The sequence below is a fragment of the Rhea pennata genome, chromosome 19 (genome assembly GCF_028389875.1).
Source record: "Rhea pennata isolate bPtePen1 chromosome 19, bPtePen1.pri, whole genome shotgun sequence".
Taxonomy (NCBI): Eukaryota; Metazoa; Chordata; class Aves; order Rheiformes; family Rheidae; genus Rhea; species Rhea pennata.
This window is the reverse complement of record NC_084681.1, coordinates 6,932,903-6,959,243: the sequence shown is the minus strand read 5'-3', so window position 1 is coordinate 6,959,243 and position 26,341 is coordinate 6,932,903. Positions and strand designations below refer to the sequence as shown.

Below are 26,341 nucleotides of genomic sequence, written 5' to 3'. Positions count from 1 at the left end.
TGGTTCATAAAAATAGGCCCTGTTCCTAACTTAATTGTATTCAAACATTTTAGTTAATTTGCTACTCCTAATTTAGCATAATGTGATCGAGATATCTTGACTTTATGGAGATTTATGCAGACTCTGAGATATCTGACAAAGTCTTATGAGTGAGTCAGCAAGCTACGAGTCTGCTCTTTTCTTTTTTGTAAGCGCTCAATAGATTCAGCATTAAAATTCATTTTATAGACCTTCTCATCGATATTGTGCTTTAGCACTCCAGTGCAGATCACCTAAAGCACACTGCAGATCAGAAAGTGAATATTAATACTGCCTTTTATTTTATGACCCTGAAGCAGAATTTTGGAAGTTCCAAAGCCCTCCAGAATACAGCTGCTAAATGATTTGTCTCTCTGGTTCCTGGGCTATACTGGAAAAGTCTGTCTCTGTGGAAAAAAACAAACTTCTCCGATTTTCTGAATCCTGTTATGAAGTTGGGCGCACAAGATACCATTAAATCTATGGATTTGATTGCAATGTCATCGGCTATTGACAAAGTGAATTCTATTTTTAGGCAAAATTTAATCTTCTAAAACCAGTTTTCCCTTAGGACAACCCAAACCTGTGCTTTGTGGCTTCGTTCTGCCAGACTTTTTGCTTGGAGTAATGTATCAAACTGTACATTAACTTGGCAGCACTAAATATCAAGCCATGTAATTCTTACAGCTCAATAATTTTCATAACCAGTTGATCATCTAATTACGAGAGTAATATTATACTCTGACATATTCAAGACAGTCCTTTCCACTTCAATCTGCATTATAATGCCTCCTTGAAAATTGTACTGAATTATATACTCAGCCTTGGCATTTCCTCATTAGAGATTAGGTGAGTAAATGAGTTTATCTCCAGGAACATTCAGGGTCTAAAGAGCGTGTGTCATCCCCGATGCAGCTGAACACCAGTGTGAGTTGCACAGTGAAATCTATACTTTGATAATCGTGTGTAGAAGGAGGATCATTATTTTCTAATCACAAAGGCTGACTGATCAGTTTTCCGTGGTATTTTTACGGGCCGTGTCTCAGGGCTCTGACAGCCAAAGTGTGGAATTTTGTTCTCCTCGCAGTTTACAGCAGAGAGCATAATTTGAACGCATTACTTCTCTTTCAAAGAGCACCAACTGAATAACCTGTGTTTTTTAAACCATTGTTAGTAAAATCCTTCCTCGGCAGCTGATCATTGATTGGCCTTTCAGATACCTTGGGGACTTTTTAAGATCAGCACCAACAAAAATTGTTGTTTTAATTTAAATTAAATTTAATTTAGATTTCTCTACAATGAAAGCACTCTTTAGCACCAAAATAAACCCAGCTCACCTCATCCCTGATGCTATAAGGCTGAGTATAGTGCATGTCCCACCAAAGATGTTTAACGGATATTAGGTGATGGGAGCCCAGCTGTGTATTAACTGGTAATGTGCCAGCTAGAAAGAAAGAAGAAAAAAAAAGCCGGAGTTTTGCTGTAATCAGTCTAGAGTTTATCATCTTTGGCGTCTGGAGAGCGAGGGTGAATTGAGTGCAGCCAGATGCAGAGAAATGACTTGATGTGCCTCTCCGCTCTTGTCCTCCCGGCTCTAGAAGCGCAGTGCAAGCCCTACTACTCCGACTACTCCCGCTTCCGGCTCCTGATCCACCAGATGTGCACGAGCCACTATCTCGATCTGTTCATCACAGGCGTGATCGGCCTCAACGTGATCACCATGGCCATGGAGCACTACCAGCAGCCGAAGGTACCGGGGCAGAGGGGGAAACCTGCTCGGCAGCGGCCGCGTGGGGTTAACGAGCGGGGCTGAGGCCGTTTTGCCATCTGGCCTCAAGCCGAACCTGTGCCTTGCCGTGTCGGGGTCCTGTCCTACCTTCCCTTCTAGATGAGTACAAACCAGCTGCTTTGGAAATGAGGATGGGAGCATGTTTGTGTGAGTAGTGGGAAAAGATCATCTCTGAAATCGTCCGTCTGATCTAGCCATCGCACAAAAAGGGAAAAGGGGAAAGGAAGAATAGAAGAATTTGTGAATTTTTTCTTTTTGTAAAGAGCCTATTTTCCCAATGTCCCGTGGGGCTAATCTTCGTGAGCTCTGGATTATACACATTAGCTGGGCCTTAAAATACATTTCAGTATATTAGTGGATGAGGTTCCTAGGTCTTGGTCATATTCTGAAAATAAAACAGCCTGTCCTGGGATGTCAAGGCTCTCGTGCGTAAGAATGAGATGGAAATAGCTGCCTTTGCCATATAACTTGTACTTATTTTTATTAGCCACTTTCAGAATGAATAAATATAAGACACAATAGGAGAAAATATTCTTTAGGGCTAGACAGGACTTGAATACTTAATGTGAAAAAGAAACCAAAGCAAGGGGAAAAATACCCTCCAGCCTATCATAAAGAAGCCAAAAAGTAAAAGGGCACAAGCCCAATTTATTTTTTTTTCTGTTCAGGTCACCTTTAAATACCCTGGAAGGCGCATTGCGTGATTCAGTCATTTGGTGATGAAAAAGGTTGTTGGCTAAGGAGCTGGTATTGGAATTGCTCTAGGGCATGCATCTTGCCACAGCCACTTCACAGCTACATTTTCTCTTGTGTTATAAAAATGTTGAGTAGGCTTTTGTTTTTAATTTTCTTAAGGGAAAATAACATTTTGTCTCTAAGCCTCTGGTATGTAACATCTGGGTTACAACTCGAAGCTTGGGCTGTGCTGAGATGACATTAGGGTTCCTCTGCTGAGAGTCGGGTTTGAGTGCCTGGATGAATCTGGCCCCAAAAATCACTCCACCTGGGGTAGCTGATGGCCATGATCCTGCATATATTTAAAAGGCTAAACATACCAGAAAACTATATATAAAAACTAATGATTTCTCAGTATGTTGGTCCTGTGAGGGGTTAGTAGGGGGATACATGGGGCCACCTTGTGAGTGAGCTGCTTGCCCAGGAGAGGAAGGGTCTTTTGCTGGCAGAGGTCAGGTCTCCTGCAGTGTTGCAGTAGGTTCTTCCAGAGCCACAGCTTCCTTCACCAGCTGAGCTTGCACTTGTTGGGCAGGTGAAGTGATTTTTCTCCATGGATGCTGAATAGTAGCCTGAAGCCAGAGTACAGGACTTAAATCCACCGTCTTATGATTTCTCCATAACCTTCATTTTTGGTCGGAGGGCAATCCATTGCCATCTCCCACATTCCCTAACAGTGCCCCTCTCCCAGTTATTACCATCCCATCTTCCAGCAGTGGGAAACTCGATGCACATTGCTTGCTACAGGATGCTGTTACCACCACACTTCTTCACAAGCGTGACTTTGGGGATGAAATCAGCTTTGATGTGATGTAGAGCCTGACAGCACATGAGTTGTCCTAGCCAGGAGACACCTGCATTTAAGCAAGGCTGTGACACCTGCAAAGGGAAGAATGAGCAGGGGAACACCCAGGGAATTCAGTCCTGCCTGCCATACTATCCGCCTGTCTTGCCAAAAGCCCCAGATGAGGAGTAAAGGACAGGCTGTGACAAAGAAAACCATGGAGACAGGGCTCATGCAGACCCCAGCCAGCCCACAGCTCTTGCAGCAGTGCGCAAAAGAGTGAGTGGACTGAAAATCAGCTTTCTGCAGAGAGCATAAGGGCTTTGCACTGATAACACCTGCAAATGCAGCAGTTACTATCACTCACTTAAGCGATCACAGCGAGGGCTGTGTCATTACCAGCAGCGGGCAGGCCCACATGGGGCTCGAGTCGTGCTTTGGGTTAATGTCACCTCCTCCTATGAATTATACCAGCTGGGCCAGGGCCAGGCAGAAATGCCAGCTTTGCGCTTTCTGAGGAACTGGGACTTTTCCCTGGGACATTAGTCATCCCGAGAGAAGCCACATATGGAGCCTTTGCTCTGTTGTTACAAAATGAGTAACGCTGGTGAAACGAGAAGAGGGCATGTTTGCTGGCAGCAAAGCCCCTCAGCTGAGCAGGCATCTCACCTCAGTGTTGTGTCCGTGTTTTAGGTTCTTGATGAAGCCCTGAAGATTTGCAATTACATTTTCACTGTTATCTTTGTCCTGGAGTCTGTTTTCAAGCTGATCGCCTTTGGGTTTCGGCGCTTCTTTCAAGACAGGTAACAAGGCTAAATCCGGGCTGTATGGGGCAGCTGCCGGGCTTCTGGAGACAGCTGGCCAAATTCGGTGGTGCTAAAGCGCGTGTTTTGGACCCCTACAGCTCTTCTCAGAGCTGTCAGTTAACAGCTGTGACCCCTTTGGGATTGAAACAGGGGCAGGTGGGCAGTTAGGGGGGTGAGCTGGGGAGATGACGATGCCTGTGAAGGAGTGTGACTTGCACCAATTTGGCCCTTGATGGGTGGACAAGATAAGAGCGGGTCACATTGCAAGTGGCTGATTCTCTTTTTGCACCAGTTTCATGTCCACATAATTACAAGGACCTAGCGAAGTGACCAAATTTGTGCCACGAGAGAGAGAACCCGGTCCTGAGCGGGCAATGGGTTTTCTCAGTGGAAGAGCGGCTAACGAGAAAATTAAAATGACAGGCAGTGAGCAGGACTAGACATGAGTTATTCAGCCTGCTGGGGAAACAATCCCACTCGGCCCCCCGCAGTTCAGATCCTGACACGAATCCTTTGCGTCTTTCCCTTGCCCGGTGTGATTTTTGTTACAATGATTGGGCACGGGGTCTGAATCTTTCTAGGGCAAGTCCCACACTGAGGTCCACGAGTGTCGTGTCTAGAATAGGCCAAACAGCTAATGCACAACCCGCCCCGAGGTCTGCAGCCTCTGGTAGAAAAATCTGTCCTGCATTTGCTTTTGCTTCCCCTCAGTCAAGAATATCTTTGGAATTAGCTGATATTATAATGCACTGTATTAGTTATAATGATTTCATAACATAACTGCTTTTGTATAATACCCTCAGAAAAATGCTTCAGATTCATTTGAGTGTTAGCACCACTGAAATGCCTGGAATTCATGTGAAACAAGCTACCTCCCATTGCCAACTTCTTAGTAGATGTTAAACTTCACTTTGTGTCGTCTCCAGATGGAACCAATTAGATCTGGCAATTGTGCTGCTGTCTATCATGGGTATCACTTTGGAGGAGATAGAGGTGAATGCTTCGCTACCAATTAACCCCACTATTATCCGAATCATGAGGGTTCTCAGGATCGCTCGAGGTGAGACAAATAAAGCTCAAGTGGCTTGTGTTTGAGGGGTGCCAGGTTCCCACCAGGAGAGAGTTAACTATTGGGAAACGCTTCTGTGGCACATCCCCATCGCAAAGTGCGCAGTTCTGGCATCAACAATCTGTAAACAAATGAAAGAACAATAGGGGAAAATGCTTGAGAGGAGCCAAAAAGCTGAGCCAGCTGACTATGTGTTTCTATCTTGAGGGAGCTTGAAGACCGAGAGTGTAGGGAAAAAAAAAAAAAAAAAAGAAATAGCTGTGGATGCATCTCCCAGAGATGAACCTGGAGACGCATGCTTGTCAAGTGAAACGTGTCTTAAGCAGGATTTCGGAACACGTGATAGAGTACACAGGCTTTAAAGGACAAGCATCTCATGTATTTCCCGCGGGGCTTTACATCTCGTCACTTTGTGACAGAACGTGCCTCGTCACTCTGCATCCATCTGTCCCCTCAGAACTGTAGTGTAAGAGCCACCAGCGCTGTGCAGCCAGCTGCCTGAGCGCCCGATCTTTCAGAACTGAGCACTTGCAGGCCCCGATGATGCGGATGCAAACGCCACGGAGGTCGGGCCCTTGGTAATGGCTCCCGGGCCTTCCTGAAGAGCAGCGCTGTGCTCTGAGGCGTTATTGCTATGATTACGATCCTCATCTAAGCAAAGAAGGAGCTAAAGAAGAAATGAAATGGTTGCTGTGCCTCAGGAGGGAAAAAAAAGTGTTTTTCGTGTGCGTTGGATCCCTTTCAGAATTAAAAATATGTGCAGTTTCCAATTGGAAATGCAAGCTTCTGGAAAGGATGTGTAAATCAGTTCCTCAGTGAATCATATACGCATGTGGGTAGCCTATGGAAGTGGGAAAGCAACCCTGGAGCTGGGAATTAATTAACCAGAGGAAGAAAAGAAATGGGTCCAGCATAGGTTAAGTGGGGAAAGGATGTTCCCTGGCATGTGTTTTGGCACTAGGCTCAAGACCCAAGCTGGAAATAAGCATAATAGGCAAACTGCAAAGCTAGTATAAAAGGCCACCGATGGATAGAGCTCCTCGTAATTGCTAGCTTCAAAGCAGACTGAGAAAGGAGCATGCCTGTACCTTTTAAACCTCCTTATTCCCCTCGGTAGCTGTAGCTGGTGTCAGGTGAAATGGCCGTTCTTATGTTCCTGCTTAGGTGTCAAATTGCCCATCTCAGCAAGAGGGAAAGAAAAAGCCAGACAGAACGATAACCCGTTCTCAAAGTCTCGGGGTAGGTGATGCTGTTATTCACAGGATTTTAATAGTATCCAAGCAACCAAGAGCACTGTAAAAAGGCCTGGAAATATAGCAGCTAATGGAGAACACTTGACATGATTTCATATTTCTCTTCCTATAATCCGTGGCGCCTGTGAGAGGGACTGAGTTTGTGCCTCTATGCTAATGCTGCCGTTACCATATTGCAAACCTGTTTTCTGCAGTGCTGAAGTTGCTGAAGATGGCTGTAGGGATGAGAGCCCTGCTGGACACCGTGATGCAAGCACTGCCCCAGGTAACCTACTGCCATATCAAAACCCACCTAGTCTGGCCCAGAGCTAATTTCTTATTGCAGAGGAATGCTAATCATTTTATCTTTACTGTCATTAGAGAATCCCATTTCCCTTCAGAAGCTCAGTCTGAGATACAGTCCTTACATTGAGGTCATTTTTCCCCTCAAGCGATTTAAGTTTTGGATTAAAGAATACAGCAAGAAACAGGTCTGGAACAAAAAAATCAATGAATATTCTTTTCTGTGTGTTTTTTCCCCATGTCTTTTTCTCTTTCCAGGTGGGGAATCTGGGTCTTCTCTTCATGTTGTTGTTTTTCATATTTGCAGCTCTTGGAGTGGAGCTGTTTGGAGACCTTGGTGAGTCCTCCCCTTCCTCTGCCCCGGGGCGTTGGGTGGTGGGGAGCTGAGCAAGGGTCTGCATCTAACAGGGGCTCTTCCGCTTGGTCTCGCAGAGTGCGACGACACTCACCCCTGCGAGGGGCTGGGAAGGCACGCCACCTTCCGAAACTTTGGGATGGCTTTCCTGACTCTCTTCCGAGTATCGACAGGAGACAACTGGAACGGGATAATGAAGGTAAGAGACCAATGAAATACGAGTTTTGTGTATTACTGCTTAATTCAGAAGCCATCCACTCTGCTCCAAACCAGTAACAGAAAGCAGCTAGGACGTTCACATCCTGCAGCCAGGATGCGGCTGCTCATTTGTGCACTGGGCAGAGTCTCTAACGTTTCTTCTCCCTCCTGCCCGGCAAAGCAGTGCCTGTATTTGCAGGCTTCTGGCATACTCCATATATTCCCTTTGCTTCCCTGAGAAAGCAGCTTAAAACAAAGGAGAAAAAAAGGAACTCATCTCTCCAGTAGCATCAGTTCATTTGGTCTTTTTTCCTTAAAAGTCTCCGGTTATTGTTCCTATCATCACTGATATTTGTATTTGTTCCCTGGGAGATCCTGCGTTTCTGAAAGAGAGTCTCTAGCAGGATATAGCCACAAGGCACGTTACTGTGAAGAAATCTGCTCTAGGAACACACGGGGCACAAGCTCCTCTGAAGGAATTGTTTTTCTGTCCGTTTGTAGCCCATGCTAAATGAAAGGTAGCTAAACTCTTAATGAAAGAGCGTTAACTGGTTGAAGGAGCGTCTGCAAGGCCAGCTACTGTGCAATAGCTGGTGGGTTGTAGCTGTGCCCTGCTGTGCCCAGATCTGTCTGCCATACTCTGGTGTACTTGGTCTCTAACCTCGTAAATCGGTCATTCCAAGCTGAGGCGCTGGAATGAGCTGGGCCTTTGGGAGTACAAACGTGTGGGTGTCTATAGTCACACATGTCCATGAGCAGTTTTCTCTGAGCCTGCCTTTAGTGACTAACACTAGCAAATTTCATGTCCAGAATGGCAAATCTTCTGTGTTTTCTGTATGGAGGGAGAATCCATTTGAGCCAAATGACCAGAAAGCAGAACTAGGTCCATGCTGGCTAACTGGCACCTCTTCATGTTCCTCCATCATTCTCTCCCTGTTGCCAGGACACATTGCGAGATTGCGACCAAGAGTCCACCTGTTACAACACTGTCATTTCACCCATCTACTTCGTCTCCTTCGTGTTGACGGCCCAGTTTGTCCTGGTTAATGTGGTGATTGCAGTACTCATGAAGCACTTGGAGGAGAGCAACAAGGAGGCTAAAGAGGAAGCAGAGCTCGAAGCAGAATTGGAGATGGAAATGAAGACTATCACTCCAGGCCAGCGCAGCCCCTCAGACATCTTTGTTTGGACTGGCAGCAATGGTGGAGAGAGACCCGAGAGCCCTCAAGGATGCACCAATTCCCTGCAAATCAAGGTGGATTCTCAGGTCTCATTAGTTGACCCTGTGGTGAGAATCTCAGTTGGAGGGTGAAGAGGGGTTGACCTGCCTATTTGCTAGGGGAAGACATGCACGAGTCAGTAATGAGGGAATGGTTGTTCAGTACGTCAAGGGGTTGTATTCCTCGCTGTCTGTTGATTAATTGTTGTGTGGTGTGGGAACTGATCCTCCGAGGAAGAGACCCTAGTCAGGTCTCCATACCACCACGACACATCTGTTCAGGGGTGAAGAGCATTGCATTTGTTATGGAGATGTGCCCACCGAGCCACCAAGTCCAGTACTAGCTCCAAATTTGCTGTAATCCAGAGCTTGGGATAGGCCATTTGTGGGAGCAAAATCATGACTGCAGTATGCTTGCTTTTCTAATGAAAGCCATTAAGCATAACATAAAAGAGGAATAAAGCTTTCCTAATCTTTGCTTAAATATTAAATTTGTTTTACACAACCTCAGCTCAAAATATATCCCCACAATCAAGCTTGTAAGAGAAGATTATTTTAAAGGTATGGTAATCCAGAGGGGGCTCAAAGCTGGCTCATCAGAACTGGTGGCAAAGCTCCCATGAGCAGGAGCAGGGCTGTAGTGTGGTAGCTGCAATGAGTCATGACAAGTCTCTCCAAAACACAGTTTGGGGAATGAGAGGTGAGGTCAAGACCCAGACAGGTCCTTGGGAGGGAACTGAACCAGAATTATAAAAGAAGAATGGTCCAGTCTTTTTTTAGTCTAGCTGATTGCAAATTGGGTTAAATTCTACACAGACATCATTAGCTTCTATTACATCATGATTTCACAACAGCGTATCTTGGCCTCTGCCTGGGGTGGACTAATGAGTATTCTAATGCATGAAGAACTCATTTATGATCTTTAGTCCAAGGGTGAGACAGAGTAAATCCCCATTTAAGCTTTCTTTCAATTCCTAAGCTACTGGAAATTTCTAGTGCCGTTAGGAGTCACTGATGTCTGAGATGGAGTCCAAGGCTGTTCTCTGGCGTAAGAAAAGAGAGTTCAGGGTAATGTGGGGAAATCCAGACTCATTACATCCTCTAAGAAGAAACAGTCTCTCCCTACTGTTGTTATATATGTTAAACAGAATACTGGCAAACTCCTCGGTGCTGTTGTCCTACATCATTACCCTGGGCAAAAATAAATAAATAATTAAATAAATAAATAAAAATAAAATTGTTTTAAAACAAACCAGTGAGAAGGACATAGTCAGCTCTTCAGTCTGTTAAACCAGTCCTCACTGAAGACGGCGTTGGAAAGAGCTTATTCTAATCAAAATTTCCAGAGCCTGTTTCTCGCTCTTTCACCCAAAGTCCTTGAAAACCTGATTTTATTCTGATTATTTTTTCTCCCAGACAAAAAATCTTCTTGATGAACCTGATGTTTGAACACGATAGTAGAGGAATACAATTCCCAGAATGCGATCCTGCAAGGTCGTGTGGTCAGCATGCTCTTTTGCTTGCCTGTACCCCAGGGTTTTTGCACTGTGTGCTGTCTGACTGTAACTACGGTCATCATTTCATCGTACGTACTGGCCACTCTCAACGTGAAAGGCGCAACTCTTAAATTGCTGCCATGCTGTCTGTGAAAGTTAGACCCTGCTCTAAGCGGTTTTCCACTGTATGTGCTAAGGCTCGCTGGTTTGAAGTTGGTGTGAGAACTTAGGAGCCTCAGTCCTCGGCTGGCACGTGAATTAATGGCTCAGCGAGTGTCAGTTCTGGGCACCTAAAGCTTTCATGGACAGGATGCTCTTCAGGACAAGTTACTTCAATTTATGTGACCCCAGGTAGGGATTTAGGTGTCACATACTAGGTCCTCTTGCTCAAAAATGCAGGTGCGAGTATAGAAATCTTAGAAGTGTCCTGTGGCAGGAGCGTCCTGCGGTGGGAGCATCCTGCAGACGCTCGCAGCACCGAGTATCGCAGCGCTGCTGGAATGGCCCTACGGTACAGCTCGGGTACCAGGAGTAACGGGTTATATTCACTCGGAGTGAGAATTATGCCTGAAGAGGGGCCTGAAGGGGAGCATCGTGTGGTTCCCGGGGCAGTCGGCTGCGGTCCCGTCTCTGCTAATGTCTGAGAAAGCTTCACTTCTGACTGTGATATTACTGCACTGTTCTCTCTCCTCTCCTGCCTCACCTTTCCCTCCCTCGTGTTTCGTTACTGCTGTTCTCCCTCAATGCTTCTGTTTTTTATTTTCCCCTTCTATTCTGTTTTTTTTTTTTTTTATTTTATTTTTTCTTTTTGGGAGGGTTTCTACAATGTTTCTTTTCTCTGTTTCTGTCTCTGTGCCTCCTTTTCTCTCTCTCTCTCTGTCTCTGTCTCTCTTTTTGGCCTACTTTATCTTTCTACATGCTATACACCACCACCCCTCCTAGGAAAGGCACTTGTTTGATACCATATCACTGCTGATCCAGGAATCTCTGGAAGGAGAGCTGAAGCTGATGGACAACCTGTCAGGCTCTGTGTGCCATCACTATGCCCTCCCCGCTCCCGAATATTACAACTCTGAGAACCAGGTTAATATTCCTCATTTCCTGCAAAGTCTCCATCCAAACTCAGTTCGACCTTTAGTAGGTCAAGTTAAAGTTCTTTGCTTTGTGTAATATAGTCAGAGGGATTTGAAGCATAAGTCGTTTTGACTTTTTCTGTGGGAGTCAAGTTAATATCTCATTATTTTATGATGTTGTATATTGATGCAAGAGCAAAAGTACAGGCACTGAGTTTTCCTCTTCAACACAGTCAATTTAATGAGAAATTTCTTACTGTTCAAGAGTACTGTGGGAAAAGGTATGAAGCCTGTTCTTCATCCTTCAGTGGGGTTCTTCTTTTTAACTTGCTCTTAACCAGGGCTCCCATAGCAATACAGGGACACAGCTGCAGAGCTTGGAGTACACTGTGTGTTTTTTCCAAGGTAGAGCCGGAGTGAATAGGGATCATGACATGACCTCTATGTTTTGTACTTACTTATACTGCCTGAAAATCCAGTTCCACATGATTTTACTGAAGAGGCTTCTTGCACGTGGGTCATTGTAAACTAGATCCTCATCTCTGGTCTAAACCGAATTTAGGAAGGTAGGCAGCCCTTAATGATGTACTCCAACTACTTGTGTGCTCCAGTGCTTTCCTGAATAGATACTGTAATATCCTTATTTAAGATTAGTCCACTTACTTCTTAGAATAAAATTCCTATGGTCTCATATATATTATTCTTTCGATCAAATATTTTCCCTAAATCACAGCAGTGAGCATAATGATAATTCAAACATACCAATTTTTCCTGCAGTCAGAATTGAGCAAACTCCATTTTTTTTTTTTCTGGCTAAAAATAGCAGAATTTTTCATGTTACATCAGGGTGCTTATTTATGGGCTCACTGACACTGTAAATTACCCAACTCTGTGATTCGTTAGAGAAAAGGAACAAGCTTAGGTAAAATGAAGTCCTGCTGCAGATCTTTATATAGCAGGATAACATATCGCCCTCTGATTGCTGCATATCACTTATCAGTGAGGTCTCTTAAGCTCTAGGAAGTGGTTGTCTTTGAGAATTGTCAGAGGACTAGAGATGGAAGCTATGGCGGCTGGGGACAGTGTGAACCTCAGCGAGAGCTGGTTGGAAATTTTTTGACACAACATTTTTCACCACGTAGTGCTGTTGCAGCAGAAATGTTTTGTTTTGACATTTTCGTAATGAAAAAATATAGCATTCAAGTTTGCAATGTTTTTTTTTCTTCTAAAAATTAAGTTAAAACTTTTTTTTAATAATTAAAAAATTACACAAATAATTGAATCCATTTCCAGCAAAATGTTTCAATTGACTCAAACTAAATTTTTCGAGAAGGGAGGGGTGATGGAGGGGGCTTATCTTTACATTTTGGCTTGTGAAAACGTTTGTCATGTTTTCAGGCAAGTCAGGAATTTAGAGCAGCTTTAGGACTCACTGAGAGCAACCTGACTAGTAGTAACTACTCCCAGTGGAGCAATTCCACCAGGCTGGAGTTGCTGGTGTCCTCCAGGCTCTTCTGCAGCCATTCTCCCAGCATCCGGCAGCTCTGGAGATTTGGTCCCTGTTGAGGATTGCCTTCCTCATGCTGGCAGACTCCTCAGCTCTGCCCCCAGGTGCCCCTTTGGGGAGCCCATGGGAAGCCAGGAGAAGTCTCACTCCACTGACAGTGGGCAACCACATGAGACAAGGTATCAAATCTAAGGTGCTGAGAGGGGTCTGGCCCTCTAATTTGTCTCAGATGGAGTTTTGAGCCTGTCAAAACTTAATGTTTTTAAGCCTGGGTTCACTCATCACCAGCTTTATTTGGCCCCTCTGAAGTCATTTCTAAGAGTGAGGAAATCCAACTCTTTGACAACTTACATACCACAGATCTGGGCCTCTACGGCTTTTCTTGGAAGATATATTGCTGTTGAAAGGCTTTTCAAGCACATAAGATAGAAATAGTACTTTTTCTAGTTTAAAAAACAGTTGTAAGAAATGGGAAACTAAAAGGAAACACCTGGGATGTGTCCAGACAAGGAGGCCACTGCACACGTGAACCACATCCACATGTTACCTTATAAAATGTTCTCTTCAGCGCCGCCCTCTGAGGGCACGCCAGTCTCCCAGCTAGATACCTGGGGTGGATTTTAGGAAGACTGAGCCTTTGCTTCTGAGTCAACATCTGCCTCTGAGGTGCTTGTCGCAGTGATTCTGCTTTGAAGGGGATACTGCAATCTCCATTTCCCCCTTCGCTCCGAAGCCTGCAGTGATGTATTGTATCTCCTATGAAAAGAGCTCTGTGCCTAGGGAGAGATCTTTATCAATGTTTTACTTGAATGCATTTAGCAAGGAAACATTAGTGCAAGAACCGCATGTCCATACAGTGTTTGTGCAACAGCTGCAATGCCTTTTCCCACGGCCTTGCTGTGAGTCTGAGAAAGCCATCAGGGGCCAGATCTGAGATGGCGTTTGGGTACTGGAAGACGTGGGTGGAATCCTGAGTAGGACAGTTACCAGTGCTTACACAGGCTAGGCACTGAGGTCTCTTTAGCAGGCCCAACCCCACTGAAGTCATCAGGAAGGCACTTGCTGGCCTTTCCAGACTTCGAATGAAGCCTTAAGTACCCTGCTGTCACCATTTATCCTTCAGGAAGTGAATTACAGTCATAGCTGCCTCGCAGAGAGGGCAGAGGCCCCATAAGCTCCCCAGAGCGCTGAGAAAGGCATCTTCCACACACCGCTTCCATGCACCACCTCAGAAATGGTGTTGGTGTCGGGGAATCTTCTGAGGCTTCAACCAAATTAGCTCAGAGGCCAAGAAAACAGCAGCATGGCCACTGGAATAGGAGTAACTAGGGAGAAGCTTAAAGATCCTGAAGCCTCTTTTATTTGATCACAGCTAGAAGGATGAATATCTCTAGTTTAATGTGATGTTACTTTTGCTTCCTCACCTATGCAGGAGGAAAACAAAATACAATCCTAGCATTAGCATGTGGTTTTAAACTCCCTTACAACTCATCAGTAAGCATTTTGCAGCTCATCAGTAAGCATTAAGTATGCCTATTCCACTCTTTTTCTTTTCTTCCCTATACTCAGTTTGCTTAAGACTGTCCCCAGTACCAACGTGCATGATGTAGCTACTCCCAGTGTAGGGATATTGCTGTGGTGTCTAGAGCTATTTAGATAATGATACTTTTTTTTTCTCTCTCTCTAAAGATTTGTGTCCTGATTTCTTATGCTTAATCATCTCTCCCTTTAGATCCCTCTAGCTGAGATGGAGGCTCTGTCTCTGACGTCAGATATTCTCTCTGAAAAGTCCTGGTCCTTAGCTCTGACGGATGACTCTTTCCCTGATGATACTAACACACACTTACTTAATGCTCTGGAAAGCAATGTACATACACTGGTTGCTGTATAGTCTGATGTTTACAGGGTTCGAAATACTGCTTTCACCTCTCTGTACCTGCCTAATGGCATTTGCAGTTCAAGCACATTTCTAAGTAGAACCAACATTTTCTCTGAACAGGACGTTGTCCTTAATGCCATTAGGTCTTGGGCTGTTAGCACTCCTGTCCGCAAAGTTGGCTCCATGAGAGGAGCAAGTATTTATTTTTATTTTTCCTTTGGTGTCTTATGTAAAAACAAAGTACTTTCTACAAGTAAAATAAACAACAACAACAAAAAGCTTTGGAAAGCGTCAAGGCTGAAATTTCCTTGGCATCTGAAACAAATCAGTGATCCTGAGTGAAGAGACACCCATGAGCGAGTGATTCATGTGTCCTCTGCAGCGGGGTCATCTGCGATCCTGGCATTTGCACTGGATGTTTTTCTTTAGGAACATAGGCATCACAAGGCTTTTTGCGTGACTGGTGCCAGACTGTTTATTTTAAAAATATCAGATTGGGATCTCTCAAAGATGCCACTTTTCCTGTGAATTCTTCTTAGCAGTCATCTCTCTCTCTCTCACACACAGACATACACACATAAAATTTGGCTTATTTTGTGTCTTTTTGAATTAAATGACCAGTATTTTGAACCCTGTCTTGACCATCTCCTCTTTGAAACATTAGACATTTTTAGCTGTGTAGCAGTCGAGTGCTTTTTTTCTGCTGTACAACAGACATAACTCCTCTTCCAACATTTTTGGCCCCATTCCTGTTTTCTTTGTTGTTGTCCACGTAGCTGCCGTTGGATGTTTGTGTTGTTGGTAAATTTTCCTGCCATTCTAGCTGGTTGTCATCCTAATTAGTACTTGTTTGGGAAACATCTCCTTTAAACCGTGACAATATTTCCCATCATGCTTCATGGCATCATGTGCAAAAGATTTTGTAAACTGTATTTAACATTTTGTATGGGGCATTTTGTTTCAAAATCAGTTTTCTGAAGAGTATTCTGGAGAGAGGGACTGAGAAGAGAACTGTTCTAGTTTTGAATTAGATTAGACAAAAGGGTTTGACGATATAATAAAGCCTCAAGAGTGTAGCCAAGATAAATGTTTAACTTAATGTTTTTCTTTCCTCCGGAAAAAAAATGTAAAACTAGGTTGAACAAAACATTTTGTGAATTAGTGTCCATACCAACAAAGTGTTTTGGTCAAAACAATTTCCCAAACTCCTGAAAAACTGCAAGCTTTCATTAAGATATTTTCTAAATGCACTATTTTGATACTTCCTTTAGACACAGTTTTAGCTGAAAAATATCTCAAACAGAATGTTTTAGTTGACTCAAAATAGTTTTGGTTTGGGATTTTCCTTTCTTTTCTTTCTTTCTTTTTCTTTTCTTTTTTTCTTTTTCTCTTTTTTTTTTTTTTGGTTCACAGAAAGCTCAGATTTGATTTTCAGTCAAGCCAAAACAGTTTGTTTTTCAGAACTGCCAGTGAACCAAAAAGTCATGTGTTCACACTGCTCTGTTTGGGAGCTGGATTCAGGAGATCATTTTGCAGCCATTTTCACTGGTTTGCATGAAGTTCACCCACAAGATTTCTCCTGAGATGAGCAGAAACTGGAACCCGCTGTGGTGGTGGATCCTGCCAATGAACCCGAAGTATTAAAGGTTGGGTTTGGAGAGGATCTTGAATCCAAATGCTTGTGTTCAAATCCAAATGGTTTTGAACTTGAAACCTTGGGTTTCAGGCCATCTTCAGTGTTTTAAGCTAAATCATATGAAAGCTAAATAATATGAATGCACAGCCCTGAAGGGGAAGGTGGGGAAGGGAGGAAGAGAGAGGCTCTCAAAACCCACATCTCCGGGTTGCCAGCACAGGTCTCGCGCTCCTGCTCTGAGCGATAGCTGGAGCACGTTGCCCCTGTTATCTCGCCTTACCCGGGCTATGTCTAAATCAGCCTAGTCTCAAGGACTGAAAGTAAAGCTGCGTGACAGTGAAGGTGCGTTTCCTTCATTAAACTCACAACAGTGGTCTTCCTGCTTTATTTTTCTTTTTATCCTCCTTTTTTTTTTTCCTTTTTGTAGATTCTGTTCAATCTTGTCATGTTTTGCTGTGTATACAGAACATCCCATTGAAATTTTGTTTTTATAACTGGAGGACAGAACTGGAAAAATCTCAGAACACCTATTTCAGAAAAAACAGTGGTGCACTGAGTGAGTGGAAGATTTGTCAGAATTAAGGTTTAAAGTTTTCCAAAAGCAGTTATCAGCTATATACTGTATTGAACTACAGTGTCACATCTGATTTTGCTGATTTTCAGCAGAGACCTTTTAAAGATGGAATAACTCTTTTCTTAGAAGTATACAGGGAAGCTGACTTCACTTCCCTTTTTGGCAATACTGTCAAACACGAGAATACCCAAGAGAAAGCTCTGGGATGGAGCTATTTCCTTATGAAATCAGACCTAAATCTACCTCATTCAATATTGCATATGGGGCTGCCCACTCCAAGACACTTTGGCTGCAAAAGCTCCACAGTCAACACATATACAATAACCCACTCTCGCATTAGATCCCTTCTAATTAGAGAACGGCTTTAATCCTGAAGCAGTAGGTTTGAATATCCCTTTCAATAAAATGGGTTTAGTTATTCATTATGTGAGACAAAAACCAATAAGATTGTGTTGGGAGCCAGAATAGAGGGCATTTTCTGTAAACCAGATTTTAGGCGGGGGGGTTGTTAGAAGAGGAAACTGTAGTCACCTTTGCAAAAGTCTGACTCGCTGGTGAGGGCACCGAGCTTTATTGCTGCTGTCAAGGAGCAAAGTTATGCAAAGCACGTGACCGTCGCTGGGCCTTGAGGCATGATGCCTTCTTTACGTCTCCCTGAAATAGTCATGGTTTATTACTGCCGTGTTGCTTCCTCTGTGGCTGTGGATCATCCTGTGTGACAGTTTAGTGACAGTAGCAAAGGAGGGGTGTAGCTTCCTGGTAGATCCATTCGTGCAACCTGTACATACTGGCGGTGTGCATGCCCATCGTGCCATCCTGATCGCAGTAGCTGTCGCTAGGGTTTCTGGGCACTTCTCCTTGTCCAGCTCCGTGATTGCTTTTTTCCTTACTTTTTCTTTTCCGCCCCCCCCCCCCCATAGGCAGATCTCCGCTCCAGAAACGACGCGCTGACCCTGTCTCCCAGCAAGGACTTGCTGAGCGTGAGGAAGCCCTCGGTGGGGCGCACCCACTCCCTGCCCAACGACAGCTACATGTTCCAGGCGCCGGGTGCCGGCCCTCGCGCCGCGTCCCTGGGCGAGCGCAGTCCCGCGTGCCACAAAGCACACTCAGGTACGGCCCCCGCCGCTCCGGCACGATCAGGCTGGCATCTTTCCCAGGTACTCAACTGGAAGCATCGCGTTGCTTTGCATTTCCAGCTAGGTGTCGGTGTCCTGACCTGTCAAATAGCTTTGAAAAGCCCCTCCACCACCTGTAATTTGCCCTGAGCTTTCTGGCAATGCCACAGTGAGAACCTGGCCTGGACCCCTGCTGGGTCCCCTCTGCCTGGCTCCCCCAGGGTTGTGGTCCTTAAGTGCTCATCAGCTCCATCTGTCTCACCTGGAGCAGCTATGGCCCATGAGAAAAAAATTGCAACAGAAAAGTATTTTCTTGTGTCTGTCTTTTTGCAGCAGGACCTGTATTCTAGCAGGTTTTGGAAGCTCTGCATGGGAACATCTGTGAAAAAGGGGGAAAGAATGTCTCTAAATGTCTCTAAAATGAACATAAATGTGCCAAATTGAGAGAGATGGTGTGAGATGAATGGAAAAATGCGTGCGTGGAGAGTTGTCCTTCTCAGTGTGTGCGGCTGGGATGTATGCCTCGGGGCTCAATTCAGAGAGATGCTTGGTTACAGCATGCTGCAGATGGCAAGGACTCTTTAAATGTGCACCACCTAGGTGCTTGCACCTGCAGCTGGCTGCCAGCCCTTATCAATGTGCTTTCGTTTGCTCTGTGTGCCGGGGTTACCTGCTGCTGGTTAGTGGATGTAGCCGTCTTTAATTCTTGCTTGTAGCAGGCCATCGTTTTTAGACATTTGTCACAGATAAGACAGAGAAGTTTTTATGAGCATTGTCGTTTGAAGGCTTCTAAGCAGAACATAATTTCAGCGCTGCTCAGAACGGCTGCAGATTTGAACAGATTAGAAATAAGATGTCGAAATTTGCATAGTAATAAGACTTTGGATGAATAGCGGCTGTTGAACAGCAGAAAGAAAATGCAGACACAGTGAAGGAAGATGAATCTGGAGTTGTGAGAAGTCCCTGCCATAACATGAAATTTTCAAGGTCAAGTGCAGTACTGCGAAGAGCATGTTCGTACACAATGCAGAAGGTGTGGGTAAAATCCTGGTCAAATCCTGCTAAGGTAAATGGTAAAACTCTCATTAGTTTCAGTGGAGCCAGCATTTATGGCTCTCTATAGCAGCCAAGAAATTCCCTGGAGTTATAATCACTGACCTTAGAGAAGAAGCCCATTTGCAACAGGGGGAGTTTCTAGTGTTCTGCTTTTGACCCTTAATTTGGATGCGCTTGTCCTGTCTTGAGCAAAACCTACTTCGCAAACAGAAGGTGGGTGATTTCTGCTTTCCTCTTTTCTCCAAGATTGCACTCTCCAGTTCTCCGCTTGGAGAACTCAGCAGCCCTGGCTGACAGCAGGGCTTGCAGGGGGCAGGCATTGCGCCCTGGTGAGTTCACGGGAAAAATTGTTCTGCTGAAACCTGGGACGAGCGTTTTGGAAAGGTAAAGTGTCTTATTCACAGCCCTATTAAGCACTTAAAACGCTTGTCTTTTTCTCCTCCTGGTGCAATTCCAGTTGTCTTGACTGTGCCAAAGTGCTCCAAGGTGCCCAAGGTGGCTGAATGTTGGCACGTGTACTGCTGTTCTGTTCCTCCTCCAATGTCACCGCTTTGCCGGGGGGAAGCCCCCCTACCTGTTTACAGTTGGTAATATTGTAAAGTGCTGCAAAGAGAGCAAAAGGTGCCAGGCGTCTCTAATAAATCACAGCAACTAAGCCACAATATTTCAAGCTGCGAAAGGTTTTGTTGTCAGAAACACTGGCACTTGCAGGAGGTATTTGTTTGAATACTCCTTCGTAATGGGGCTGTTGTTCTGGGAAGGATTCCAGGACAAATGAGATTCTCTGGGATGCAGTCCAGGTTAAATGAATTGTTTTGAAAAATGTTGGGCCTGAGGGGGGGGGGAAGGGAAGCATGCAGTGTTTCAAACCTTTTAGAAGAAGTCGCCAGCAGCCACGAAGGGTCAGAAGGAGGCTGTAGAGCATGTATTGCCTTCTCCCGGGATGCTTTGCAAAACTAGCCTTGAAAGCTGCCAGGTGCGGTTTGCTTTCATTTATTTCCTGTGGGCACTCTGGGACTGAGAGCCTTGTAGTCAGTCTCTGGATCCACTCAGGTGTGGAGACATCCGTTTCTAGAAACTTTCAAAATCATGCATGTAGAAACTGCCAGCCCAGATGAACTTCGAGCTCATAATCTTCCATTCTTAACAGGAGCTAGTCCCAGATGTATCAGGAGAAAATGCCAAGAAAAATGAAATAATGGACAATTTTGGAATAACTTATTAGTAGGTGGGCATTTTTTCCCTGTCATGGTGAGCTGGTTGTTGAATTTGGTGTTTTTGCTATGCCTGTTTGGTCCAAGATGCAAAGTAGTAGTTTTCTTTGGAAGGTCTCTGAGACAGGGAAGTGATCACTAGATGGACACTTCACATTCCTGCTTCTTCTCCTTCTTGCAAGGTTCAAAGGCATCAGTGCAGTCCCAGCCGGCAGACACCAGCTCTCTCTTGCAAATACCAAAAGACCATTTTCATCATATAAGAGCTCACGATCACTGGGTCAGAGAGAGCAAGCTGCAGGTTTCCCAGCCTGTGCACTCCCCTTCTGCTGAGAGGCTGCTCCGCAGACAGGTAAGCAGACTTACAAACCTGCTAAGGTTTTATAATGCCACGATACCAGCTTAACCATACTGTAAATTCAAGGAGGGATTCATAGAGAAACCTCAGGAGAATTGTAATTCTTCTACAGAAATAATAAAAAGGTTGACGCATTTGGATCTGAAAGCCATCCAAGAAGCTCAACAGCTGTGTGTGATGGGCATCATCTCCTTTGGCAATGTGCTTAAATGTTCTCCAGGTTGTTAGCACTTTATTCTCTCTGTCCACTTGGTAGATGCTGCCAAATGCTCCCCAGGGCACCTTGGGGTTCAGGGAACTATTTTTTAATTGCTGCAATTTTCTCAGTGCTTGAAAGGACACGGTGTCTACAGACTGTGTTCCTGGCCACCCTTCCCCTGGCTCCACAGATTTCTTGAAAGGGGGAAACTATCATTGCTGTTTTAAAGGCAGCTGGATATCTTATCGTATGCAAAACCTTCACGGAAAGCATGCCATTTTTAGAGTGAGAACTGAAAATTAAGATCTTTTAGTTTTTTATCGAGACACTTCACTTTGTGAGAGCAAAGGGACTAGCTAAGAACATACTCTGTCGATTTTGCGCCCTGTGTCACAATGAAAATCAGTGGAAGAAGTTACATTCCCAAGGCCAAAGGTGCTGTTGGAAGTGGGATTTGGGTTTTTGAATCTTCTATGTGCTTTTGAAAGGTGAAAAGGTGAAACTTGAGAATATACAGAACAGATTCCATTTTGTAACTGATTTTATCTTTTTTTTTTTTTTTTTTTTTTTTTTTTTTGCCTCACATTGATTTAAATCCTGATTCAACCCAAGATCTGAGAGATCTAATCAAAGATTCCAATCTGCTTAATTGGAAACATAAGTTTAAATTTATCTTTTAGTAAAATACTTGCACTTGTGCTTGTCTCTCATGTGTTTAAACATACTTGATTGTGCTGCTGGGTCAGAACCAGAGGCATATCTGATTCCTGAACTCTGTTTTCCTCAGTAATTTTCTATGTCTGGTTTTATATACACAGCCTAGATCATTCCTTTTATTTTTTTTTGCAAAAATAATTTATTTCCCAAATGAAAATATTTCCCTTTCTTTCATCTTTTAATCAACATTGACAAATTAGACAGTTGATTCATTAAGCTCTAAAAACAAATGTGAAGTACCAAGGTTAACAATTACATTAGTCTGCAATACTAAGCTGACAAGAGGAATTCCTAGCATGTATTCGCTTGCACAGGGCTGGCCCACTATCCCAATCACCACTAATGGGGAAACTAATTGATGTCATGATTCCAGTTCGTAACCATCCTCCCGTGCCTTCTAATGAATAACAGACCCATTCTTTTGAACTGATCTGTCTAGAATAAATTAGCAGGTTAGCCATCTTCCCCAACCTTAATTTTGTTCATATTTACGGAGGCTTCCTTTTCTTAAACCCTTTCAATATTTACATTAATTCACTCCCCTGCCTCCTCCCTCTGCTCGTACTGTGAACCTGGAGTGATTTTTTAAAAAAGAAAAGGGCTTTGGGACAGCAAGCAGCTCTGTCCACGGACCAGTCACATCTCTCCGAAAGTTAGAGATGCTGCAGCAGAACCTCACCAGGACCTCGCTGCATGCCAGCGTGTCACCAGCCACTTCAGGGTCGCTAGCATCTAATTTGGGATTTCTGGAAAACTCTTGGCTGGACTGTGTAGCATTAAGCATGAAGGTTTGGGAGCACTGGTCCTAGCTCCTAGCTACGCTGACCTGACCCTCCAGGTGTTCATCTTTCTGACCTGAGTTCAGTAGAATTTGAGCAACGCTCAGAGAGGTGCGTGGCTTAGGATGCCTGTCACTAGCCCATGTTTATGGGCATTATAACATCTGTGGCAGGGGAGAAGTTTGTGGCCTTCTGCCAGCATTTTATACCTGTCAGTGGCAAACCGGATGGCCAAACACTTTGAAACTTAGTCCTTAAAGAGGCCAAATTCCCTTTACCTCCTTGGCAGAGCTGCTTGCTCAAGTACTCTCTGCTCTGCTCCTCCTATCACCATCCCTAATACTCTGCTAGCTCATCACATAGCCCAAACTAGGAAAGCATTTTGATTTGCAGTACCCATTTTTCTTTACTGTTACCTATTTTGCATGTAATTCTGATTTTTTTTCTTTCTTCTTTTCTTTCTTTCCTTTCCCTCCCCCCTTGTCCTGCCCCCATCCTTAATTTGTGCATAGATAAATCTTGTCCACCACATTCCTGGTCCGTGCACTTTCCTCCATCGCTAAAACCTGTGTGTTTAACCTCCCTTTCCCTTCAGAGTGCTGTAGCATGGACACGGTCCCCACGGTAACACGCAGTTTAGACTCCGGAAAACTTGACAATTAGCAATACACTTACAGACGAAGATTAGCGGATCAGATGCTTGGAGAGAACATTTAAAGCCAAGCTCCCCACCGAGTACCGGGCTCCTTGGCAGTGCATTGCACAAGGGCTTTTCTCCAGGAGAATTAAAACCACGTTGATTTTGGTTCTGGTTCCAGGACTACACCAGATTATGGCTGCTACCGGGGTATACACCAATGTAACGATGGATGGTCAAACCAGAGGAGGGGAGGTCTCTCTTTTTATTTTGAAATGAGTCGGTGAAACATTTATCTGAGCAGTCACTGCTAATGTCTACCAAAGATGCCTGTATTTTTGGAAAAGAAAGAACTGGTGGTGGCTACTATTGCATTTGTGTACATCACAGGTTTGTGTTCAAGCAAAAGCAATGACAACAAGAATTGTTTTTTTGCTTTTGTCTTCTACTCTTTTGTGGCCTATGCGTCAGGGTATGTACATGATTTTTTCTCCCTAAACAATCACTAAAACTATTGGCATTGAGGAACACAGAATTAGCTTCACATCTGACTATGGTTAATTACCAGCATGATGCTGTAAAATTTTAACTAGAAAGGATTCACTAGTTTTGGACAAAAACGTTTGCCATATTGAATATTCTCCCAACTACCATGGACAACAAAGGGAGCCCAATGTGCAGATGCAGCAACAGTTGCTGGTGGTTGTTCGTGCGCATGTGTACGTACTGCAGCTGATGGCAGCTTGGCCTGAGCAGAGATCGTTTGGCTCAAATGATCCTTTTGGAACTATTTTTATAAAAAAAATCTATGATCATTTGGAGTAGATTTGTCACAAAAACATTCTTTGGTATGAGGAATTTCATGGCTTTAGATGACTTTAAAGGACTGAGACTGGCTGTGTGCATTTCCTCCAAACTTCTTCAAGAAACTTTTAATTTTTAAGGTTATTTAACAGTCTTCTCAAACTCAAGACACTGGTTTTCAGGGCTAGTTAATATGGCAGATTTAGAAACTCTTCTGACAAGGGATGCAGTGCAGTGAAAGGATGAAGCCTTCAAAATATGTAGTCCTGCAGCAGGCAATGGCAAGCTAAATTCAGTGACCTTATGCAAGGGGCCAGGGTTTCACTGAAAATCCTGTGACTCCCAAGTAACCAAACTCTTCCACTTTGCTGCCTGTCCATGCCTCGTGTCTCCGCAGTGCCGTGCCCTCGGTGCTCGGCTCGATGGTCGCACCGCCGGCGGGACGGGAGGCGGCGTGAGGGCGGCAGGCTCCACTCTGCCCCAGGATGTTCCAACCCTGGGCTGGCTCTGGAGATCCTGCTCCGGGTCCTCAGCATCCCCGGAGCTGAAGGGAAGGGATTATACGGGGCTCTTTGCACTTCCTTCTCCCACTCATACTTGGGCTGGTAAAATTATAAAGGGGTTTACAGGAGACCGTCATAGTTTATATAACAAGAATATGCCTACGTTTGGGTGAGGGTATTTGGTTTTTGTGCTCCTCCTCAGTTCAGAGGAGAAAGCTGAGAGTCAACCATTTATGGCAAAGAAAGGGCCAAATTCTGCCATAACGTTTGTGAGGATAAACCCAGAGATAAACACAGAGAGTCGAGGCCCAGGAACGGCTATCACCCGTGGTGCAGGCTGAGCTATAGGAGCCGCTGGTGTCTGTGGCTCTGTGCTGAGGTGTCTTGGCGGAGTTTGGTGCCCTGTTAACGTTACGCCTTGCTCCTACTAACCTCCGTTTGGTCTGTCTCTCTTATCCGGCGACTCCCCTCCTCCCCAATCCCTTTGCACTCCGATGCAGATGGCGATAAGAAATGACTCTTCAGACAGCAAGGAGAACGTGCACGTGGAGGTGAGTGAACTCGTGGACCCAACCGCCCCCGCCATGCCCAAGGAGGAGTCACCTGGTGCTCTGACGCCCACAGGAGCGAGTGACCTGGCTGCGTGGAACCGGGCGAGCGTTCGTACGCAGCAGCATTCCCACAACCAGTATAATATTTCAAAGCAGGCACCAGCGTCGTGTGCTTGTGCAGACTCGTATCAAGAGACAGCTGGAGACTCAGTGGACCAAGAAGTATCTGAAACAAACAGCTCTTCGGAGCCTTTCACTTCAGAAACTTGTACAGCCTCGAGTGCCTGTTCAGAGGTTTGGCCTCTCTCGCCCAAGAGGAACATAGGCAATACCGGCAATGTTATGTTGAAGGACCTGAAGAAATACCACAGTGTAGACACCCAGGGCCTTCTAAAAAAACCACCCTCTTGGTTAGATGATCAAAGGAGACATTCAATAGAAATTTGTTCCATGGAAAACAGCCCCCAGCACCATTCCACATCTAGCTCTTCTGGCTTCATAAGTCAGGTGGTAAGTGAAATGGAAGGCTTGCAAGGAATGCGGCAGAAGAAAAAACTGAGCCCCCCATGTATATCTATAGAGCCACCCGATGGACAGAGTTTGCTGCCTAGAGGACCTCACAGCATCTCACCTGCCGGCGCAGACAGTTGCCTGAGACGGCGTGCACCATCCTGTGAGTCCAAGGATTCGATGGATACGGGGGAGTCGTTGCTTCCGGACAGTATGTCAACATCTCCAGCCCCAAAGAAAGACTTGTTGACACTTCCTAGCTTTTCCTTTGATCAAACTGAAATGGACCCCTGAGTTACTTTTCTGTTGGTGCCAAACGTTTTCTTTCTTTCACGTAATAGAGGAAAAAAAAGAAACTAAAAAACTGTATTCCAGAATGGCACTGGGTAAAAAATTTCCAAAGAAAGATTAAAGAACCAGCTGGTTAAGAGAGTGGTTAACCTATATCACGCTTACTTAAGCATACGTTCTGCTTAGGTAAAAGCAATACAATGTGCAGAATCTATATGTATATTATATTTTATTAAATTAATTGAATCTAGCATTGCGGGATGTAGTACATTTTGTGACTAAAGACTCGTTTAATTTTCTTCTATTTTAAGAATCTCAGAATATTTCTGAGATAAAGTTGGTTTTTATGAATATTTTAACCTAAAAATATATATTTAATCCCTTCTCTTTTTTTGTTTTGTTTTGTTTAGATTTCATTTTGTTTTGCAAAGCACAAAATGTAGCCAATTAGTGCATTACAGAGGAAATGTATCCCACAGTCAGCAGTGAATAAGAATTATTTAATGTAATTTATTTTTTCCCCTTGGACTTCAATCATCTTCTGGAAAAAGAGCATTTGCATAGTCGAGAAACGCAGTGGTATTTTTTTAACCAAATAATATTCCAATCTTACGTAAAATTGACTTCCAAAGTAAAAGCAGGTGCGCAAAACGAGGAATGTACAAAACGCTGATAGATGCCTGAAGGCTGTGAACGGAGAGCCAATTTAACTACAGCCGGCGCTACACAGTGCTGATTCGTAGAAGGGTGTTGTATATTGTCCACTGGTGGGTGACAAAAGCATGTTCATCGATCTCTTTTCAAATATGCCTAGGAAATTTGGGCAACAAAAGCCTATGGTCGCTCCTGAAATGTTTTTTTCCGGTGTCTCAGCTAACGACTGTTTCTTCTGGTTGGTTTTACACGTGTGCAAGGCCGCTGTTTTCCCTGCACTTAC

General features: G+C 44.4%; 1 protein-coding gene across 1 annotated transcript in view; it reads left to right on the top strand.

Annotated features, from left to right (window-relative positions):
* Positions 1 to 25,407, top strand: part of CACNA1G (calcium voltage-gated channel subunit alpha1 G) — a 128,893-nt gene extending 103,486 nt beyond the window's left edge. The window contains exons 29-40 of the mRNA XM_062592076.1: positions 1,617 to 1,768; positions 4,017 to 4,126; positions 5,056 to 5,189; positions 6,646 to 6,716; positions 6,992 to 7,070; positions 7,166 to 7,287; positions 8,230 to 8,574; positions 10,944 to 11,084; positions 14,314 to 14,448; positions 17,591 to 17,780; positions 20,238 to 20,407; positions 24,553 to 25,407. Of these exons, the coding sequence (XP_062448060.1) occupies positions 1,617 to 1,768; positions 4,017 to 4,126; positions 5,056 to 5,189; positions 6,646 to 6,716; positions 6,992 to 7,070; positions 7,166 to 7,287; positions 8,230 to 8,574; positions 10,944 to 11,084; positions 14,314 to 14,448; positions 17,591 to 17,780; positions 20,238 to 20,407; positions 24,553 to 25,407 (2,504 nt within the window). The remainder of the gene's footprint in view (positions 1 to 1,616; positions 1,769 to 4,016; positions 4,127 to 5,055; positions 5,190 to 6,645; positions 6,717 to 6,991; positions 7,071 to 7,165; positions 7,288 to 8,229; positions 8,575 to 10,943; positions 11,085 to 14,313; positions 14,449 to 17,590; positions 17,781 to 20,237; positions 20,408 to 24,552) is intronic.
* The last annotated feature ends 934 nt before the right edge of the window (positions 25,408 to 26,341 follow it).